The following is a 21,527-nucleotide window of genomic DNA, read 5'->3' as shown; positions in this document are numbered from 1 at the left end:
AAGGGGAAAAGCCATCTCATAGGCAATTTCTTTGCTCTTAAAGGAAACCTGTCACCAGGATTTTGCGCATAGATCTGGGGACATGGGCTGCTAGATGACCGCTATCACATCTTCAGTACCCAGGTCCCATAGCTCTCTGCGCTTTTATTGTGTTTAAAAAACTGTTTTGATTCTGGTCTTCCAGGTTAAGGTAGGCATTAATCAGCTGCGTGCGTAGCGATTTCATTTGAGTGTGCAGCCCTCTGCTGTGTTCAGTGATGGCTAACTGGGAGCTTTCGAGTGATTCAACTCAGGACCCCATTTGGTGTACCTCCATCTTTATGTCCGCCAGCTCCTTCATCACCGGAGATAGGGCCTGCGCCAGAGTGCTTCAGGAAGGACCTTGTGATCGGTAGCGTGTTGATAGCCCCTTGCGCTTCGGAGAAGGTGCATGAACTGCCTCCGTCCGAATCATCTTCCTGTGTCTCAGAGCGGGCAGCGGGCGCCGCCATTTTCTTCACTCTGGCTGTGGAAGGCATCGGCTTATTTAGGAATCTTGTCAGGTCCCCCTGCGATTTCTGGGGTCTCAGTGTACCCTCCGTATCTTTGCTTCTCTCCTTGGACAATTTGCCCTTGTTTCGAGTAAGCTGGGTGCTGTAAAAAGCTATTTGGCCGGGAGATGCGGTGAGGAGCTCAAGGTTAAGCGTCCACCACCATGCTCGGCTAGCTCCGCCCCCAGACACCATTGACTTTTAATGGGGGTTCCATTATTTTGACACTAAGAATCCTTTAAAAATGACAAAATTTGTCTGCGGTTCTAAACACTAGTTACATCTGGCATAAATACAGGTTGACAGCAAGGTCGGTACAGACATTGGACCAACAAGGAATGCTGGAGGATCTCAAGTCTTTGGCTTAAGGATTGTGAATGCAGCTCTGGCCTTAAATACAGACTGTAACTCTGGGTCCTTTAAACTTATTTCCAGTATTTGGATATTGAAGACTTATCCTCAGGATAAGTCATCAGTATCAAGTCGTGGGGGTCTGATACCCCCCACGATCAGCTGTTTTTGTTTAATGGTCTGCTGGCATACTTGCACATTTTGTTGCAGAGTCATAGATATTAATATTGGATATTCCAATTGTTTCGTATTTGACCATCATAATGCTAGATGAGTGGATTACCTGGGTTATGGGACTTTTTATTAGACTTATTTCTGGTTTCTAGATGCATGAATGTCAGGATAAATAACACTGCCTATATAAAATGATTTACATTCTTGGCGTTCTTATTTTTATTAGATCTACTGGAAGCATTACAGATACAAGAGCTGTTCAGGTGTCTGAGTTCCTGGACATTGAGGAAAATGTTTGGTCACCTAGATTTGGCCTAAAGGGAAAAATTGATGTAACTGCCAAAGTGAAGATACATCAGAAATCAAAATCTGTTAAAATAATGCCGCTTGAACTGAAGACTGGTAAAGAATCAAACTCCATAGAACACAGGAGCCAGGTGGGTTGTAATTAAAGTTAAGGATCTGCTGTCATAGATGTGCTGTCTGACTGTGTATAGTTATTCACAGTTCGGTGAAACTAAATTTCTGAAAGGGTTTTCCAGTTATATATCACCTCTGAACCAAACCCCCCCTCCCCCAAATGCCATTATTTGTAAATAGTTTTACATTAAAAGCTTCTGATTCCGAATCAATAATACAGGGGTGGCCAACCTTACAGACACAAAGAGCCCAAAAAAAAAAAAGGATGACTATTAGGAGCCACAAGCTATACATTTACACACAAGTCACCATATTTTTCGGCCTTCACGATGCACCTAGGTTTTAACTAAGAAAAATAAGAAAAAATATATTTTTCATCTGATCTGAGGTCTGCTAAAAATATATTTTTTCTTATTTTTCATTAGCAGAGAAAAAAAGAAAATATATATTTTTCCTCAGACCTCCAAAATAAGACCGCCCCCCCAATGCTCGAATCGGACAACACAAATCAGACTCCCAGTGCCAGACCCTCAGTGCTCAGATCCCACTTCTCAGATCTGACCCCCCCCCCCCCCCCCCCCATGCTCAGACCTGACAAACCTATGCTCAAACAAGGTCCCCCATGCTGAGATCAGACCCCCATTGCTCAGATCAGCCCCCCCCCCTCCTCCATGCTCAGATCAGAACCTGCCATGCTTAGATCTATAATTAAAAAAAGATCTCTTCCCTCTCCTGTTCAGGCGCTGGGCTCCTGCTCGGGCACCTGCTACTCTGCAGGTCTGACACGCTCTCCACTGTGACCTGATGAGCGCAACGTACTACGTTCTCACACTGTGTGCATCAGGACGTAGTGGAGAGTGAGCTGGAGCTGCAAAGTAGGAACAGTGCCCGATCAGGAAAAGAGAACTGAGCATGAGGTGGAGAGTGAGTCGGCCTGACTGCTTCCCGGCTCCACAGCTAGAGCCGCACTTGAAGAAGCAAAGAGCCGCATGAGGCTGAAGAGCTACGGTTTGGCCACCCCTGCTATAATATATATATATTTTTTTTTCTAACCACTTGCATTCCCCTTCCTGTGTGCCGTATAGCGGGCCGTGCATGCTGGTGAATGAGCCTTAGGACTGTTCATGATTATATTGTGAAAGCTTAGGAGACATCTTTACATAACTGCAAGCGCCACGTGACCCATTTGTAGGCAAATAGCAGAGGTATGCAAGTGATAGGAAGTAGAAAATGGTGTATTAGGTATAGGCATATTTTAAACTGTTTACCGATTATTGCAGTTTAGGGGGTTTCAAAGGTGAAAGAGTCTCTTTTAAAGTTAACCTGTCACTATGAGGGGGTGAGAACACTAGAGACATTTAGACATTAGACATTTAAGGCAATCCACAGGATTTGTAAAAATGTCTTGTAGATATTGGTCCCTCCTCTTCAGAACCCATGGGTGGCTTTCTACATTCTCTGCCAAGAGGCAGCAGGATGGTAGTCAGGGGATCATGTGCCAAAAAGTGTAAGTTGGGATTACTTAGAGTGGTAAGTTACAAAGATGTCCTTTTCTGTTTAGTGGGTGTTATGGTAATTATTAATGTACCTCTGGGAAGATGTGTTACTAATATCCTTTAACACCTGAACAAGTTCCCACCATCTTCTGATGGTGCAGGACGTCTTTTACCATTGCTATATTAAAAAGGGATTTTCAATATCTAATAAGCTGTTTCAGGAGGCCGCGGTGCTCCAATAAGCACATGCACAGTGCCATACATTGTATAGCAGTGGTGCTTGGTATTGCTTCCCAGCTCTATTTACTGGAATGGGATTGAGTTTGCCTAGGCCACGTGACGTCACTAGTCTAGGTCAAGCTGTGAGATGGTGTCAGCGCTCACCGGAGCACCAAGGCCTCCTCAAACAGCGCATAGTTGTCACAGCTTGTAACAGTGCATATTTAAATGTGTTGGGCATAGTGTCATCATAATAGAACACATTTTATCTTCTCCCTAGTCCTGTCTTTACTAGTAGGAACTCTGCTGGAAGGAATAGAGAGTTTGAGCAGCCATCTGCCTGCCATTCGCATATTCGCCGTATTTGGTGAGTTGCATTTTTACTTTTATTGCTGGTACTCACATTGTTTGCTTGTTTTTGTATTTTAGGTAATTTTGTATACTTTATTAAGTCAAGAAAGGAGAGAAGATCCTGAAGCCGGCTTGCTTTTATATCTGAAAACAGGAAATATGTATACTGTGCCTGCAAATCGTCTGGACAAAAGAGGTTTGTTACATGCTAGGTGGCAGATTTATTAAAGGATCTAGATATTGTCATAAAAAAGTGGTGATAATTTGGCACATCTAGTTTTAGGGATATTATTTTCGCCTAGCACAACGTGAGGGTGTGGTCTAAGATGCACCAAATTTGCCCCACAGTGTAAAATTCTGTTGTGATGACCAATAGTTAATATTAAGTTGGAAAAAATTGGTGCATGTCTAGACCATCTATCTTAAAGTCCTATTAGGTAATTGTCAGGAGGGACGCGTTCCTTCCCGGCAATCGTCAGAGGAGGAGAGCACTGCAATTACATCGCGTTTGCTCGTTAAGGCTACTTTCACACTAGCGTTCGATCGGATCCGTTCTGAACGGATCCGATCATAATAATGCAGACGGAGGCTCCGTTCAGTACGGATCCGTCTGCATTATTTTAGCATATAACAGCTAAGTGTGAAAATAGCCTCGTACGGATCCGTCCAGACTTTTAATGTAAAGTCAATGGGGGACGGATCCGCCTGAAGATTGAGCCATATTGTGGCATCTTCAAACGGATCCGTCCCCATTGACTTACATTGTAAGTCTTGACGGATCCGCACGGCCAGGCGGACACCCGAGCGCTGCAAGCAGCGTTCAGCTGTCCGCCTGTCCGTGCGGAGGCGAGCGGAGCGGAGGCTGAACGCCGCGGACCGACGAACGCTAGTGTGAAAGTAGCCTTATCGGGTATTGCACTGCCAAATCATCGCCAACGAGAGTTCCTATAAACACTAAAGGGGTTGGACACTTTCTGGGCTACTTGTGCCCAATGTGTATGTAAAATGACTATATGGCAATTGCTAATATAGATTTTGGTGATATTGTGTGCTATTTCCTATATTTCATGGGTCATTTCCCCTTGTTAAGCAAATCTTCTGTGCTGTCTACAATTTTTATGGTGGTTCATAGAAAACTGAAGAACTCTCGCTGTCTAAAGTCCTCTAAGAAATACTTTGTAACATAACTTCCGTGATCACATGACATTTGTCCTTTCTCCCCACTCTGCTGTTAGTGGCCTGAATCGTGCAGAGGCTGCTGTAATCACAGCACTTTGTTTGTAGAGAGAACATGCCAGTTAATAAAGAGCTTATAATTCCTTATATTTACCCATGTCTGACTGCTCCTGCAGTTAACGATAGCAGGGAGGAAGTAAAGGGCTGCAAGAGTCCTCACATTATCTTCCATATTCAAATGGAGTGCACAGCCTGCAAATGAATGAAACTAATAAATTGCATAAAGCACTATGGGGGTAATTTATCAAACTGGTGTAGAACTGGCTTAGTTGCCCATAGCAGCCAATCAGATTCCACCTTGTATTTTGGACAGCTCCTTTGGAAAATGAAAGGAGCAATCTGATTGGTTGCTATGGGCAACTAAGCCAGTTCTACTTTACACCAATTTGATAAATGACCCCCTATGTTTAGAGGTTTACACACTAAATACTTATGCTAAGGATTTTTTTATGCAAATTATTGTAGGTATGCTCTAAATATATACCATATATTTGCCAAATTCAATGTATGAATTACATTATTACACTATTGACTGAACCTTCTTTTTTTCCAGAATTATTGAAAATAAGAAATGAGTTGTCATTTTATTTAAAGAATGTGGTACATAAATCTGACAACGGAACCAGAGAAATTAAACTTGCCTCTCTACCCTCACTCATTGCTGACCAACAAGCTTGCAGATTTTGTTCTCAACTTCGGAATTGTGCACTTTACAGCAGGTAATGACTGGACTCTTTTAATGACCACGTCCTGGAAGGCCATAATACCAGACTTGCAAAATGATAGTCTTGTTTTGGCATAAGCTTGGTTATGTCCAAATACATTTAAATGCAAAATGTGTACAATTGTGAGTGTATGTAAGTAATGCATCTGTGACATGCACAGCCCATACAGGCGTGTGGAAATAAAAAAAAAAAATACACCGTACTTGTCGAAGGACTAAAGCGGGGACTCGATCTACTTGTCCCGATTTTTTTATTTTTTTTTTATGAAAAACATATTTCAATGCACCGCCACACTTTCTTATGCAGGGAGGTGGGTGGCTTACGTTATAGTCTTTGTGGTGTGAAATGACTCTAAGTTTAGTCCTCGTTCACACCAGATGATTCTGTCCAGAATGCACTACATCGCGGCCGGCTCTCTATGTTGTGGGGCAGGAGGGGGCGTCACGATCCATTGAAGTGAATGGCACCGTAGCCACAGCCGCAGGCGATCGGATGCATGGGATCGCAAGGCACAATTATGCCTGAGGTCCGGCCAAAATGCTGCTTGCAGCATTTTGTTTGTATTGGACCTCAGGCATAATGTGCTTTGCGATCCTGTGCAGCCGATCGCATTGCAGCCGTTGGGCATGGTTATGGCGCCAATCACTTCAACAGACCACTACGCCCCCTCCTACCCCACAATAGTTAGCCAGCCGCAATGCGGTGCAGTGCATTCTGAACTGAATCGGGCCGGAACGCACTGCCTGGTGTGAACGAGGCCTTAATGTGATCACAGCTCCCTGTCAGAGGTCGGGTGCCGGGAATGTTTCTACAATGTTTGCATTAGGCCCCCCACCCCGGTATTAAAATCATTGGTGGGCAGTGCAAACCCAAACTCCCCCCTCCCTGGTATTAAAATTATTAGTGTTAATATAGCAATGCGCCTCACAGACCTGTGAGTTACGAAAAGGAGCGCCGGGTGGCCACAGCGCATGTAAGTATAATGCTGCTGAGTAACTGACCATGGCAGACAGGACTTCAGTAGCGTCCTGGCTGCCATGGCATCCGATCGGAGCCCCAGCATTAAACTGCTGGGACTCCGATCGGAACTGCCGCTGCCACCAATGATGGAGGGGGGAGCGCACTGCCCACTAATGATTTTAATACTGGAAAGGGGGGGGGGGGGGCGGAACTGAAGCAGCAATGTGGGTTCTTTTTAGGTAAGTACTTATCTGTAGAGATGAGCGAACTTCTGTTTTAAGTTCGGCGTCTAAAGTTCGGGTTTGGATTAGCGGAGAATCCCGATCTGGAACCGGATATGGATTCCGACTTCCGTTGTGGTCCGTGGTAGCGGAATCAATAATGGCCGATTATTGATTCCGCTACCACGGACCACAACGGTAGTCGGAATCCATATCCGGTTCCAGATCGGGATTCTCCGCTAATCCAAACCCGAACTTTAGACGCCGAACTTAAAACAGAAGTTCGCTCATCTCTACTTATCTGTTCTTTATTTCAAGCTGATCCTGAGGGTTCTCCATTTTCCGCCTGAACCTGGTCAACCTTTTTAAGCAGCAGATGGAAAACAAACAAACTGATAAATAGAAATTATGGAACGATAGTGAGCAGATATTTAGATATTGTGACATTCACCAGGCGCCTAAATAACTTATTCCATGGGTCAGTGTGAAATACAGTGAGAAACTGTTAAACTGTCAGGAAGCCTCTTAGATCCTGCCTTTAGGCAAGGATTAACCGGCTAAAATACATTGCTGCTCATGGGAGCTTTGTGAGACCCCTGGATGTCTTGACGGTCCATCAGCACCCCAAGATCGTGTCCCATTGCTGCACAACCACTTAGTATTGTGGTTGCTATTGACTGTGACATCTAAAGGGTTTTACAGCTGGATCACTTGTCTTGCTGTCCCAGCTGACACCCCCCAATACGTATGATGTGGACACAGCTCCAAGTCCATACCATTCGTACATTATCATAGTAGGTTGTGGTGTAGGGACTGCCTTTCTTCCGATGCAATACTATAGCATTGCTAGAAGATAAGGACACTGGAGGACTGATGCTCTATACTATAGAAATGCCAACCTTTTTATATTTTTTCTAAAGTGATGTGCCTGTGACTTGCAAGCTCTTGCTTTTCTTTCTCTAGGTCTGTGGAGCAGCAGAGTGGTAGTTTCTACGTTCCGAATGACATGCTTCCAGTTATTGAGAGCGAGACTGCACATCTGAAAGCCTCTCATCTGCAGTACTTCAGTCTCTGGTATCTCATGTGCTCTTTAGAAACAATATCAAAAGATTCAAAAATGGGCCGAAAAAATATCTGGATGCTATCATCTGCAGAAAGGTAATGGATGTTTTGGGATTATTATTTTTTGGTTGTTTATTTTTCAGATGTTTTCTCGTTTTCTGTACAAAGTTCTGAAACTTTTGTAAATGAACCTTACAAGTGTGAGCCGGAAGAATTTAAACCTTGCTATTTTTCCTGGAATCAAGTGTTTCTCGTGCTTTTTTCCATTGGGGGACACAGACCATGGGTATAGCTTAGAGGTATTAGTAGGAGGGACACTATGCAAATGAAAGAGCTCCTCCTCCTCGGGCTATACCCCCAGACTCCACCAGGAGGAACTCAGTCTTTGCTTAGTGTCTGGTGAAGGAGGTTGACACTCTCTGATTCTACTCCTTTTTGTTATTTTTATTCTAGATGGGGACACAGGTCGGCATGGCGCCTTCCTGGTCCCCCGTGGAGTGCCCGCCGCCGTCTTTGGGACGTTGCCTGGCTGCCTCCATTTCCCCCCAAGAAGATAAGTGGATCCGGGCTCGACCTGTTAGCTCCGGCATCCCACCAGCTGCTGGGACGCCTGCTGCCTACCCTCCTCCAGAGCACTGTTCTCCTGGATTGGAGTCAGAAGTCTGAAGAGGCGCATCCCTGCTGGTCTGGACATCGAGGGAGCATGCTGAGCAGATAAGTGTTGCCCAATCCCTCCCCCTCCCTCTGTGTCTATTTGTCTGTGGCTACCTGGGTGAACTTGAAGAAGGATCCTGATGGGGCACTTTCTTCATTTTGGCACTGGAGTACTGGCATCTCTTCCCCCTTAAACTGTGGGCTTCAGCGCTTCTCTCGTCGGGCCTTGGCTGCTGCGCTCCCTCAGCGCCCGCCGGCAGGCCGCTCCTCCACGTGGTGTTTGTTTAAATCACGCGCGCGCTTATTTCCGCGCGCGTGCGCTTATTTTCGCGCATATTTTCGCGCGTGCGCTTATTTTCGCGCATATTTTCGCGCGCGCGCATATTTTCGCGCGCTTATTTTTCGCGCCATAATGACGCGTTCGGGGAGGCGGAGCCTCGGCATGCCGCTCTGACTCTCCTTACACCGGAGACTCTGTTTGCTCATGGCCGTGCAGCTCCTCATCACTCTACTCCGTTTTGTGCCAGGCAAGCTGGTAGCTCAGTGGTACTGCTGCTGCTGCCCCATGTCCAGGCTTTCTGAGTTCAAAGCCCCTTTCAGCCTTCAAAAATTGTTTATATTATTCTAGATGGGGACACAGGTCGGCATGGCGCCTTCCTGGTCCCCCGTGGAATGCCCGCTGCCGTCCTTGGACGCTGCCTGGCTGCCTCCATTGCCCCCCAAAGAAGACAAGTGGATCCGGGCTCGACCTGCAGCTCCGGTATCCCACCAGCTACTGGGTCTCCTGCTGCCACCCTCCACCAGAACACTGCACTCCTGGACAAGGAGTCAGAAGCCTGATGAGGTGCATCCCTGCTGGTCCTGGAGTCGAGGGAGAAGTTCTGCAGGAGAAGTTCTGCAGGAGCAGATAAGTATTACCTGCATCCCTGCCTTACCCCCCTCCTCCACCCCTCCTCCACGTCCCTGGGGGCCTGCGGTCCCCGCTTGGGCATCTGCCATGTCCAGCGCGGCCGCTAAATTGGTCTTAGTCGCCAAGGCAACCATGTCCTTTAATCCTGTGGCGCTAACGACTCCATCTCTCTCAGTGGTCCCCACAGTGGGTGACTGACTACGAAGAGGCAGCGTGAGCGGCAGCATCACACCTCGGATGTCTCCGTCTCTCCACCCCCCTCACCTCGCCGGTGGCGCTTGCGGACTGCTCTTCCCCCTCCCTAGGGAGAGTAATCCGAAGGAGAATTATCCGGCTCGGACGAGCCAGGTCCTTTTTGGACTATAGGGCATTTTCAAATCCTGTGACGCCAACCACCTCTCTAAGTGGTTTTCCACAGAAGACGCCCGACTACTAACAGGGAGCGTGAGCAACAGCATCCCTCCTCGGATGGCTCTGGCTCTCCCCCCCCCCCCCCTCGTCTAGAGGCGCGTTCGGGCGACTCTCCCCTCCCTTAGGGAGCGCAAGTCTGAAGGAGAATTTCCGGCTCTGATTAGGTCATGGAGCGGGACCCCTCGCCTAAGCTCTCCACCAGGGTGGCTGACTTAGTGGTGACTGTCAGAGACACCTTTATTCTCCAAGGGGATTCTCCTCCTTCCACTGGTCAGGAGTTCCCCCTTTTTCCGTCCAGGCAGTCGGAGACTACCATGTTCCCGGTCCATGAGGGATTTTTCCGCGGTCATGTCCAGGGCCTGGGGTGGTCTTAATAAGGTTCTCGACCACCCAGCGCATGAATATACTTTCCTTTTCCTGCTGACGGCGAGGAGAGGTGTCTCCTCCCCCTAAGGTGGATCCTCCGGTGGCCGGATTAGCCAATTATGTGGCCCTTCCTGTCTTAGTCAGTTCCTCTTTCCAGGATGCTGTAGACAGACGCATAGACTCTCTTCCAGGTCCTTTTTTCGCTGGCAGCGCGTCCCTGTGACCTACCTTTCACTCAGCAGGGGTAGCCAGTGCTCTCTCGGTGTGGTTACAACACCACCACCAGGAACTGGCGGTACGAGATGCGGCTACTAACACACTGGAGTTGGTTCTCCAGATGTCTCAGGCTTCTAAGATTCTTTGCGAAGCTTCTAGGGACATTGTTTCCCTCTTTGCCCGCAGGTTGGCCATCTCTGTCACTCAGCGCGAAGAGATTTGATTGAAGGTGTGGGATGCTGACGCCTCCACCAAGCGTTCCCTTGCTAATCTCCCCTTTGGGGTTTCCAGACCTTATGGGGATCAGCTGGACGAGTTCATCTCTGCATGCCTTTTGCCGTTTCTCATCTGGTAGGCCGTCGCCTGCTTCCTCCGCCGGGGGTCTCAGGTCGCCCGCAAAGAGCCCTTCCTTTGCACCAGCCTTCCCGGCACTAGAGGGCCCAGTCAGCCCGCCCTGCTGCTCCTAGGCCTATCACATGTCCCGATTGCGGAATCCCACCATCGATTCCTGCGCTTCGCCATTATGGGTCGACACTGTCAGTTTGTCGCCCTTCCTTCGGGTTGGCGACCACCCCGCGGGTCCTTGCCACGGTCCTGGACCGCTCATGGCGCTTCTTCGTACCAGGGGCATTCCTTTGCTGCCCTATCGGGACGATATCCGGATAGAGGCCCCCCTCTCTACCGCAGACCACGGACAGCGTCCGGATCACTGTTCAGACCCTGGAACGGTTCGGCTGGCTGGTAACTTTCCCAAACTCCTGCCTCTTCCCGTCCCAGAGGCTCTCCTTCCGGAGGGTGATTTTGGACACCTCGGCTGCCTAAGTATTCTACCAGCCTTCAAGTCCTCCCAGGGGCAGTGTCGCATCTGCTGCGCTCCCCGTGCCTCTCCATTCGGGAATACTTGCAGGTCCTGGGTCTTATGGTAGCCTCTTTCGAGGCCTTCCATATGCCCAGTTTCACACTCGCCTGGCGCAACAGGAGATCCTTTACCTTTCAGCGGGTTCGGGCAGCTCTCCCTTGGTGGCTGTTCCCAAGGTACCTGAGGTCGGGGAGTTCCTTTCTCGCATTCTCCTGGACGATCGCCGCCACCGATGCCAGCATCCTGGGTTGGGGGGGGCGTTTTCCAGTCTCGCACGGTTCAAGGAATTTGGTCGGCGGCAGAGTCTCGCCTTCCAATCAACTTTCTGGAACTGAGGGCGATTTTTTCCGCTCTCTCTCTCCTATTGGACCTCTCTCCTTGCGGGCCTCCCAGTGCGGGTTCAAACGGGCAATGCCGCGGCCGTGGCCTATATCAACCATCAGGGCGGGACCCGCAGCCGGATGGTGATGCAGGAGGTGAAGAGAATTCTGACGTGGGCGGAGACGCACGTTCCGGTGTTGTCAGCAGTTTGCATTCCAGGAGTGGACAACTGGACAGTGGACTTTCTAAAGCCACAACACGGTGGATCCAAGCGGGTGGTCTCTGCATCCAGAAGGGTTCGAGGAAATCTGCCACAGATGGGACCGTCCGGATGTGGACTTAATGGCGTCCGGGTTCAACAACAAGATCCCAGTGGTCCTGGCTCGCGCCCGAGATCCGGAGGCGTACGGATGGATGCGCAGGTGTCTCCGTGGCAGGACTTCAGCCTCCTCTGTTTTCCTCTCCTACCAAAGGGTCTACGCCAGTTCGAGGCGGAAGGGACTCCGACCGTTCTCATCACCCCAGAGTGGCCTCGCCGCGCGTGGTTTTTTCGGACGTGGCTCGGTTGCTGGCGGACGCCCCATGGCCTCTTCCCGACGGACAGGACCTACTGTCTCAGGGCCCGTTCTTCCACCGGAATTTGCGGTCTCTTCGTTTACCGGCATGACTGTTGAAACCGCCATCCTGATAAAGATGGGGTTCTCGGATTCAGTGGTTAGGACCATGATCAGTCCGGGGAAGTCTTCTTCCTCCCGGATTTACTATCGTACCTGGATGGCCTTCCTATCCTTTTTTGAGGGTTCGGGGTTCCCTCCCCTTCGGTTTTCCATCTTGATGGTACTGTCTTTTCTTCAGTCTGGGCTTGTGCAGGGACTGTCGCTTAGTTCCCTGTAAGGTCAGGTTTCGGCGCGGGCCGTCAGAGGTCCCTTGCTCTTAAGGGTCCGGTGGTGACCTTTCTTCGGCGGTGGCGCATTCGGTTCCCCGTATGTTCCCCCTTTGTCTCCTTGGGATCTCAATTTGGTTCTGCGCGCTCTGCAGTCGGCCCCCTTCGAGCCTTTGAGGAGGGTCTCTCTGACTGTTCTCATCTGGACTTCCTTGTGACCATAGCTTCTGATACAGCTACATAGCGTAGTGATTAAAGTTCTGGGCTATTATGCAGTGGCTGTGAGTTCACGTCCCATCACGAGCTTTTAAGTCAGACTGGTGTCGGAGCTGGCCGCTCTTTCCTGTCAGGAGCCTTTCTGGTTTTCCACCAGGATTAAGTTGTGCTCCGTCCAGTCCCCTTCTTTTTGCCCAGGGTGGTCTCTCCCTTCCGCCTTGATGAGGATCTTGTCCTGCCTTCCTTTTGTCCTTCTCCGGCTAACCCCAAGGAATGCACTCTGCATTCCCTGGATGTTGTACGGGTCCTGGAGGTGTGTCTCGCGGCTACTGCTTCCGTCCGCCGTTCTTGGCGCTCTGGATCTGCTTGGCTATTTCCGCGGCTTGTCACGCTTGTGGTGGAGTTCCCCCGGCTAGAATTGCCGTTCTCTCCATTGGGGCGGAGGGGGCTTCCTGGGCAAGACGCAGTCGTGCCTCTGCGTCTCAGCTGTGTACGGCGGCCACCTGGTCGTCCTTGCATACCTTTGCAAATTTTTGTCAGTTGCATTCACTGGCTTCGGCTGATGCGGCTTTGGCCGCAGGGTTTTGCAGGCTGTGGTTCCTGTTTGACCGTTGGGGCGTTCCTCCTGGCGGTGCTGGTATTTTTTCCCACCCCATGGACTGCTTTTGGACGTCCCATGGTCTGTGTCCCCCAATGGAAAAAAGCACGAGAAAAGGAGATTTTTGTGAAACTCACCTGTAAAATCTTCTCGTCTTTTCCATTGGGGGACACAGCTCCCACCCATTATTCCTGTTGCAGGAGGGGTCTTTAGTTCAGTTTTTCTGTTTCTGGTTGGACCTTATGGCTTGGTCCGATGGTTTCCATGATTTTTTCTTGCTCCTTCTCCTACTGCTTGTGCAACGCCTGAGTTCCTCCTGGTGGAGTCTGGGGGTATAGCCCGAGGAGGAGGAGCTCTTTCATTTGCATAGTGTCCCTCCTACTAATACCTCTAAGCTATACCCATGGTCTGTGTCCCCCAATGGAAAAGACGAGAAAAAGATTTTACAGGTGAGTTTCACAAAAATCTCCTTTTTGTTTGTTCGCTCTTTATTCTTGTGCTCATATCACACTGTTATTTTGCGGTCATTTAAAAGGGTTCTTTGAGACCGTAAACACCTTTTCTTATGTGCAGGCAGATTCACTTGTCATCGGCGCTCAGATTGCAGTGCCAAGCTCCCCTCTCCTCCACTTTCGGTCCAGTCACCACTGAGACCACGGATTGGCCAGCAGTGGTAGCATGTTTGTAGACAGCACGTCACAGTTCTGATGCAGCAGGGACCAGAAGCAGAGGAGAAAGGAGCTGTTTTTGTTTTTTCCTGTTTAATGCCTGCTCCCTGCCTGCACATTTCAAAAGGTGTTCATGGTCTCTGAAAACCTCTTTAAAGAAACCAGGGTCTCTGGTGCCGCCTAGTGGAAAGCGGCTTTTAAGGTTAAACATTGACATGTAGGATGGCTGCCTTTTAATAGGTGGCACCAGAGACGCAGCTTTATTTATTTTTTTTCTTTTGGCAAGAGAGCTAATTTACATACCTATTTCCCAGAGGAGCATTGAATGGCCTTTAAAGGGGTTGTGTCACTTCAGCAAATAGCATTTATTATGTAGAGAAAGTCAATACAAAGCACTTACTAATGTATTGTGATTTGTCTATGTTGCCTCCTTTGCTGGCTGGATTCATTTTTCCATCACATTTTACACTGCTCATATCCAGAGGTTACGACCACCCTGCAATCCAGGAGCAGTGGTCGTGCTTGCACACTATAGGAAAAGGCACCAGCCTCTCTGGTGGCTGGGACCGCTTAAGCGTGCATAGGCAGGCGCCTTTTCCTATAGCGTGCAAGCACGGCCACCGCTGCTGGATTACAGGGTGTTTGTAACCATGGATACGAGCAGTGTATAATGTGATGGAAAAAATAATCAAGCCAGCAAAGGAGGCAATATGGACAATCACAATACATTAGTGAGTGTCTTGTATTAACTTTGTCTACATGATAAATGCCATTTGCTGAAGTGAGACGACCCCTTTGAGACTCCCTATGTCGACTAGGCACTCTCTGTAGCGAGAAATATTACCCCCAGATCTCTGGCAAAGGCCTCTCACCCACCTAAGCAAGTATTCTCTGCTGTACAGTAATGACAATCACCCTGAAGGAGATGAGATAAGTGTCTTGGCTGTCATCCAACAGGTGGCATCTGTAAAGAGCTCATTTCCATTTCATCCACCATGACTATGGATTAGATTGACCCCTTGACCTCTGTAGGGGCAGGAATACACAGAGTTTAAAAGCCCCCACCCACTCTCACCCTTCATTGCTTTCCTGTCCCTACAGGAGCAGTGCACAGAGAGACCTCCCTGGGGGGAGGTGAAGAGATGTGTGTGTGTGTATGTATGTGTATATGTATATATATGTATATATATATATATATATATATGTGTATATATATATATATGTATATATATATATATATATATATATATATATGTGTGTGTGTGTGTATATATATATATATATATATATATATATATATATATATATATATATATATATATACACATATATGCATTTTTTTTTTTTCTCATCTTATTTAGCGTTAAATTACATTGGCTTACCAATCTGCTGAGCCCTCCCGCAGCTTATGCATAAGCTAGGTAGAGGAGATCAGCTTGATTCTCATCCCTGTGCTGAGGAGCCTGTTTTCTCACATCACCTGCCACATCAGGGTGCCGGGGGCGTAGCCCGTCTCACCGCTTGGTTTCCCGGCGAGGTCCGGAGGGGGCGAAGCTTGGAGTCACATGGAGAGACGCGTCCCCACGCTAGATGCAGCCTGATGACGTCAGACGCCGCACCAGGGAAAAGAAGCGTGGCAATTCGGTGAACATCGTCTCCTCTGACCCCAGCAAACGTGTCAGCTCCTGAAGCGCCCGGGATCCGCATAGACTGCGCAGATCTACCTTCGGCTGCTCCATCAGTATGTGTATGGGGCTGATACCTGGTTGCTCTTCTTTCCTCAGGGATCTAAAGAAGGAAAAATTAAACCCAAATATCTTAAGTGTACCACTTGTTCCAAAAAACTACCTGAGGGATATAAAAAGATGCAAGTCCTGCATTAGTGATCTTTTGAAAGCACAATCATCTATCCTGATGGAAGTAAAGTCCATGATTCAAGATGAAATTAAATCTTCACTGGCCTCCCTTACACCTGCTCAGCCCACTCCTCCTGCTAAAAAAACAAGGTTATCCGTTCCATTCTCTGACGCAGAGGACATGGACGATGAGGGGTCTGTTACTAGACACTATTTTGAAGAAGATCAATTGTCATAGGGTGAAGTAGTGGAAGACGATAAGAAATAATTTTTATTTATTTTTTCCTCAGAAGAAATGGAGGAATTACTTAAAGGGACACTGACAGACCCTATAAACCTATTTAGTTATTCCTATGCAGTCATAGATCTATTAAAGCGTGTTCCAATGATATTAGAGTACCCTCTGTCCGCATTGTAAACCATGTTAAAACAACTTTATATTCATCTGTCAATCACATTTCTTTATGCCCAAGGGGCGTTTTTTTCTCATACCTTTGTGCCCAGGCGCGCCTCAACTGTCGATTCCTAGCGCTGCCCAGCTCATTATTATTCACTGCGCTGGGCGGCTCTTACATTCCCCGATCCTGTCACCCGGGAGAAGAGTTTCTTGGCCGGCGCAGGCGCATTAACCATCTGAATTTTTGATGACATCAGCACCCTGAAGCGCTGATTACCAGTGCCTTGGAGGAGAGATCGGACGCAGGCGCATTCAATTACCGGCTTGGGAGGGTGCCAGCGCATGCGCAGATGGTCCGATTGAGGCCGATGCCCATAAGTATCTATCGGGCATGCGCGGGAACTGACAGGATCGAGGAATGTAAGAGCAGCGCAGTGAATAATAATGAGCTGGGCGGTTGTAGGAAACAACAGTTGGGGCGCGGCTGGGCACAAAGGTATGAGAAAAAACACCCCTTTGGGCATAAAGAAATGTGATTGACAGATGAATATAAAGTTGTTTTTACATGGTTTACAATGCGGACAGGGGGTACTCTTTTATCATTGGAATACACTTTAATAGATCTATGACTGCATAGAAATAACTAAATATGTTTATAGGGCCTGTCAGTGTCCCTTTAAGGCAGTGAGGGAGACCATGGGGATTGAAGTGATCGGTACAGGATGAAATGTTTGGGGGATTGCGTACAAAAAGATCCGAAGTTTCCCCCATTAATGAAAATATTAAGGAAGTGGTCCTTGACGAATGGGAGTCAAGGACGAAAGACGATTGGGAGTCTCTAGGGAGTTTAGGAATAGACTGCTTTTTGATCCAGCAGAAGCTAAGATCTTTAATGAAACCCCAAAAATAGACACACTGGTGGCAAAAGTTGTGAAGAAAACTTCCCTGCCATTCGAGGACGCTTTACAATTATGCGACCCAATGGAACAAAAGGCAGACGCCCTTTTAAGAAAATGATGGGAAGCTTCCATGTTTGGGGTGAAGGCAAATATTGCGGCAACCTCCATTCCTAGGGCCATGTATTTCTGGCTTAATGAGCTAGAAAACCACATAAGAAATAAAGCCTCTAGGGGAGAAATTTTGCATTCCGTTCCTCTCCTAAAATCCGCCACTGCGTTCTTGGCAGACTCTTCCGCGGAATCTGTCAGATTTGCGGCCAAAGATGCAGTCCTTTCAAACCTCCAAATGAAAATCGTGCTCCTTTGCTTTTTCAGGAGAATGTATTTGGGCCTGTACTAGATAAAATTCTAGAAATAGCCACTGATAAAAAGAAGGGCTTTCCAGAGGAGGTTAAAAGGAAATTCTTTCGTCCCTATAACCAGCAATCCAGACCCTACAGGGGAAAAGGGAAAACAGGGCGCTGGCATTATCAGAAAGGGGGTAAAGGTGGAGGTTTCCTCCTCAACCCCCAAAACGAACAAAGCGAAAAACAATGACGCTAGAGTAGAGTAGAGGGGAGGTTGAGGAATTGTCTGACCCAATGGGAGTCTGTAACATCGAACCCTTTGGCATTAGACATCATGAAAAAAGGCTACAAAATAGTTTGCCTCAAAACCCCCAAGAAGATTTCAGATCACCTCCCACAGTCCCACCACTGTGTCAAAGATATGGCAGGGAAATCGGTATTTAAAAAAAATCTGGGGTAGTAAGAGATGTTCCCAAGTCAGAAAGGAGACAAGGCTTCTACTCAAGACTATTTCTCGTCCAAAAACCAGACAGTACAGAGAGAACAATCATAAACTTAAAAAATCTAAACAAAACAATAACATACAGAAAGTTCAAGATGGAATCAATTTCGTCCCATGTTCCCCTTATCAAATCAGATCTAAATTGGTGGAAAAAAGAGGAACAACACAACAGTGGTCGCTTATTTAAAGGGAACCTGCCACCGGGATTTTGTGTATAGAGCTGAGGACATGGGTTGCTAGATGGCGGCTAGCACATCTGCAATACCCAGTCCCCATAGCTGTGTGTGCTTTTATTGTGTAAAAAAAAAATCGATTTGATACATATGCAAATTACCCTCAAATGAGTCCTGTCCCTGAGATGACTCCTCTCAGGTTAATTTGCATATGGATCCAATTGTTTTTTTTTTACACAATAAAAGCACACAGAGCTATGGGGACTGGGTATTGCAGATGTGCTAGCAGCCTTCTAGCAACCCATGTCCTCAGCTCTATACACAAAATCCTGGTGACAGGTTCCCGTTAAATAAGCGACCACTGTTGTGGTGGTCCTCTCTTTTTTTTCCCCACCAATTTAGATCTGATTTTGATGGTGACAGGTTCCCTTTAAAACATCAGGGGGGTACAAGGGCCCCAAGTTTGAAGTCCCTAGCAAGAGAAAAAAAATTCTGAGCAGAAAAAAATGTCCTGTCCATTACAGCGGTTCATCTCAAAGGATCCGAAAATTTAGAGGCAGATTTCCTGAGCAGAAAGCCCCTGGACCCAGGGGAGTGGTCCTTAATCGCTTGCCGTACACGTACGTCACAGATGGACGTCACTTAAGGACCAGAGACGTACATGTATGGCAGGCTAATCAGGTTGCAGGAGCTGCGCCCGCTTGATCAGCGTCACGGACCCGGCAGTCACTGACAGCCGGGTCCCTGCTGCATACGCCGGCAATGGTGAAAACACTGATACCGGCGTGTTAACCTGCTGACCGCGGCATACAGAGTGTTTGCGGAGGGTACGGGTGCCCTCCGCTTCCCCATCGGGTCCCCGCGCTGCAGTGGCAGTAACCCTATTGCAGAGAAGGCAAGCCCGATGCCTTTCATAGGCATCAGAGCTTGCCTTCTATGGAAGCCTGTGAGATCCAGCCCTTAGGCTGGGTCTCACAGGCAGGCTGTCGGCATAAAAGCTGACAGCCAATGCATTACAATACAGGTTGTATTGTAATGCATTGCAGAGTGGATCAAACCCCAGAAGTTGAAGTCCCGGAGTGGGACAAAAATAAAAAGTAAAAAAAAAGTTAGTGTTTTTCATAATAAAAAATTAAGTTTCAAGTAAAAAAAAAATTCCAAAAATAAAACACAAATTAAAAAGAAAACCAGACATATTGGGTATTGTCGCATCCGTAATGACTGGCCCTACAAAAATATCACATGATCCTCACCTGAACACTATAGAAAAAATTTAAATAAAAACTGTGCTAAAACCATCTTTTTTTTTTTTTTTTTTTTTTTTTTTTTGTCACCTTACATTACATAAAGTGTAATGCCAAGCGATCAAAAAGGTGTATGCCCCTCGAAATAGAACCAATCGGTCACCTCAACCAGCAAAAAATTAGACTCTACCTAAGACAATTGGCCAAAAAATAAAAAAAAACATGGCTCAGAATATGGAGACGTTTAAAACATGATTTATTTTTTGTTTCGAAAGTTATTGTGTAAAACTTAAATAAATAAAAGTATACATATTAGATATCGCCGCATCCATAAGAACCTGCTGTATAAAAATATCACATAACCTAACCCCTCAGTTGAACACCGTAAAAAAAAATAATAATTTTTTGGCACCTTACATCACAAAAAGTGTAATACCAAGCGATCAAAAAGTCATATGCACCCTAAAGTAGTACCAATCAAACCGACATCTCATACCGAAAAAAATGAGCCCCTACAGAATACAGTCCCCCCCAAAAATATAAAAAACCATGGCTTTCAGAATATGGAGACACTAAAAAATAATTTTTTAAAAAAAAATGCTTTATTATATAAAACTAAAACAAACAACCAAAAAAAGTCATTTGGTATTGTCGCGTCCGTAACAACCTGCTCTATAAAAATACCACATGTTCTAACCTAACTATCCCGTAGTTTCCAAAATGGGGTTATTGTTTTGGAGTTTCTACTCTAGGGGGTCTTCAAATGTGACATGGCAACTTAAAATTATCCCAGTGAAATCTGCCCTCCAAAAACCATATGGTGTTCCTTTCCTTCTGTGCCCTAACGTGTGCCTGTACAGCAGTTTACGACCACGTATAGGGTGTTTCTGTAAACTACAGAATCAAGGTAATAAATATTGAGTTTTGTTTGGCTGTTAACCCTTGCTTTGTTAGCGGAAAGAAATGGATTAAAATGGAAAATCTTCCAAAAAAGTGAAATTCTGAAATTTCATCTCCATTTTCCTTTAAAGGGAACCTGTCACCTCTACTATGCTACTCTCACTGAGCGTTTCTAAATGTTCATTGTGTTACCCTAAACATATAAATTACGCTTTTTTTTATTTAATTTGCAGACGAATTCAATAAGTATTATGCATTTTTCTACTTCCCGTATTTTATGCAAATTAACATGAGTCATATCTCACTTGTGTGACCAGAGAAGAGTCATATTTTCAAGCTCTGACTCTTCTCACGTTAATTTTGCATATGTATCAAATCGTGTTTTTTTACACCAGGCATGCGGCCCTCCAGCTGTTGTAAAACTACAACTCCCATCATTCCCGGACAGCCTACAGCTATCAGCCTACAGAACGGCATGGTGGGAGTTGTAGTTTTACAACAGCTGGAGGGCCGTAGATTGAGCATCCCTGTTTTACACAATAAAAGCACACAGAGCTATGGGGACTGGGTATTGCGGATGTGCTAGCAACCCATGTCCTCAACTCTATACCCAAAATCCAGATGACAGGTTCCCTTTAATTCTTGTGGAACACCAAAAGGTTAACAAAATTTGTAAAATCAGTTTTGAATACCTTGAGGGGTGTAGTTTCTAAAATGGGACCATTTTATGGGTGGTTTCCATTATGTAAGCCCCACAAAGTGGTTTCAGACCTGAACTGGTCCTTTAAAAAGTGGGTTTTGGACATTTTCTAACGTGTGTGTGTCGTCCGTCCGTCCCCCCCCCCCCCCCCCCCCAAAAAAAAAAAAGTCATTTACAAAATGATCCAAACATGAAGTTGACATGTGAAATGTAAAGTAGTAACTATTTTAGGAAGTATCACTATCTGTTTTGTAAGCAGAATTTTTTGGTAAATTTGGTATATTTTTTTTTATAAATAAAAATGAAATATTTGACTCAAATTTACCACTGTCATGAAGTACGGCTTGGATATGTAAAAGCGTTTTTATCACCACATAAAGTGACACATGTCGGATTGGCAAAAAATGGCCTGGTTTTGAAGGGGTTAAATCCAGGGATCTTTCAAAAGATATCAACCAGATGGGGCCTGCCAGAAATAGACCTATTCGCCTCAAAAAGGAATGCAAAGGTCAATTGTTTTTGTTCCTTAAATCCCAGAGGAAAACCATGGGCAGTAGACGCTTTCTCAATGAAATGGACATGGAATCTAGCGTATGCCTTCCCTCCTTGGGCCTTAATGCCTCACGTTTTACAGTAGATTCTAACAGACCCTGTAACACTAA

General features: G+C 46.6%; 1 protein-coding gene across 1 annotated transcript in view; it reads left to right on the top strand.

The window, feature by feature from the left end:
- The window catches only part of LOC122941471 (DNA replication ATP-dependent helicase/nuclease DNA2-like), a 126,236-nt gene that overhangs the window by 61,507 nt on the left and 43,202 nt on the right, over nt 1-21,527 (top strand). The window contains exons 7-10 of the mRNA XM_044298768.1: nt 1,302-1,492; nt 3,620-3,737; nt 5,331-5,496; nt 7,647-7,841. Of these exons, the coding sequence (XP_044154703.1) occupies nt 1,302-1,492; nt 3,620-3,737; nt 5,331-5,496; nt 7,647-7,841 (670 nt within the window). The remainder of the gene's footprint in view (nt 1-1,301; nt 1,493-3,619; nt 3,738-5,330; nt 5,497-7,646; nt 7,842-21,527) is intronic.

Source organism: Bufo gargarizans, chromosome 6 (genome assembly GCF_014858855.1).
Source record: "Bufo gargarizans isolate SCDJY-AF-19 chromosome 6, ASM1485885v1, whole genome shotgun sequence".
NCBI lineage: Eukaryota > Metazoa > Chordata > Amphibia > Anura > Bufonidae > Bufo > Bufo gargarizans.
The sequence above is the reverse complement of the archived record's forward strand: the minus strand, read 5'-3'. Positions and strand labels throughout refer to the sequence as shown.